Here is a 633-nt window from a genome sequence, read left to right on the forward strand (position 1 = left end):
CAGGGACAGGGACAGAGACATGGACAGAGACATGGACAGGGACAGAGACATGGACAGGGACAGTGACATGGACAGAGACATGGACAGGGACAGAGACATGGACAGAGACATGGACAGGGACAGGGACATGGACAGGGGCAGAGGCAGGGACAGGGACAGAGACAGGGACAGAGACATGGACATGGACATGGACAGAGACATGGACAGGGACAGTGAATCTGATCCAGATCCTGTGTGAATCTGATCCAGATCCAGAGTAAAGTTAAAGCAGAACTTGTTTAGAGGCTGAAAGTGAAACTAACACTTTGTCACCTTGTAGTTTGAATAAAACAACGTTTCAACAGAAATGTCTGAGAAGTGAGAATGTGGGAAAAGAAATATTTTCTCTGTCAGTGCACAAAGAGGCAGAGGTCATGAAGACAAGCAGGATGTTTCAGCTGCTGTGTGGGAGGCTTCTCTACAAACCACCATCGATTGGTTCTTCAGCCCCCGGAGCCACGTTCACTTCTTCTTCCTTTGCTTTTGGTTTTTTCTCCCTGAATTGTTCCCGTTGAGGAAGGCCTCCTCGCTCACAGCTGTGTGTGTGTGTGTGTGTGTGTGTGTGTGTGTGTGTGTGTGTGTGTGTGTGTGTGT

At 48.8% G+C, this 633-nt stretch overlaps 1 protein-coding gene across 1 annotated transcript in view; it reads right to left on the minus strand.

Moving 5' to 3' along the window:
- LOC106535277 (interleukin-18 receptor 1) overlaps window positions 1-129 on the minus strand; it is a gene marked incomplete in the record, with an annotated part of 53,766 nt that extends 53,637 nt beyond the window's left edge. The window contains 1 exon segment of the mRNA XM_014032252.1: window positions 38-129. Within this exon segment, the coding sequence (XP_013887706.1) occupies window positions 38-129 (92 nt within the window).
- Between the last annotated feature and the right edge of the window lie 504 nt (window positions 130-633).

This window comes from Austrofundulus limnaeus, unplaced genomic scaffold (assembly GCF_001266775.1).
Source record: "Austrofundulus limnaeus strain Quisiro unplaced genomic scaffold, Austrofundulus_limnaeus-1.0 Scaffold1403, whole genome shotgun sequence".
NCBI classification, from domain to species: domain Eukaryota; kingdom Metazoa; phylum Chordata; class Actinopteri; order Cyprinodontiformes; family Rivulidae; genus Austrofundulus; species Austrofundulus limnaeus.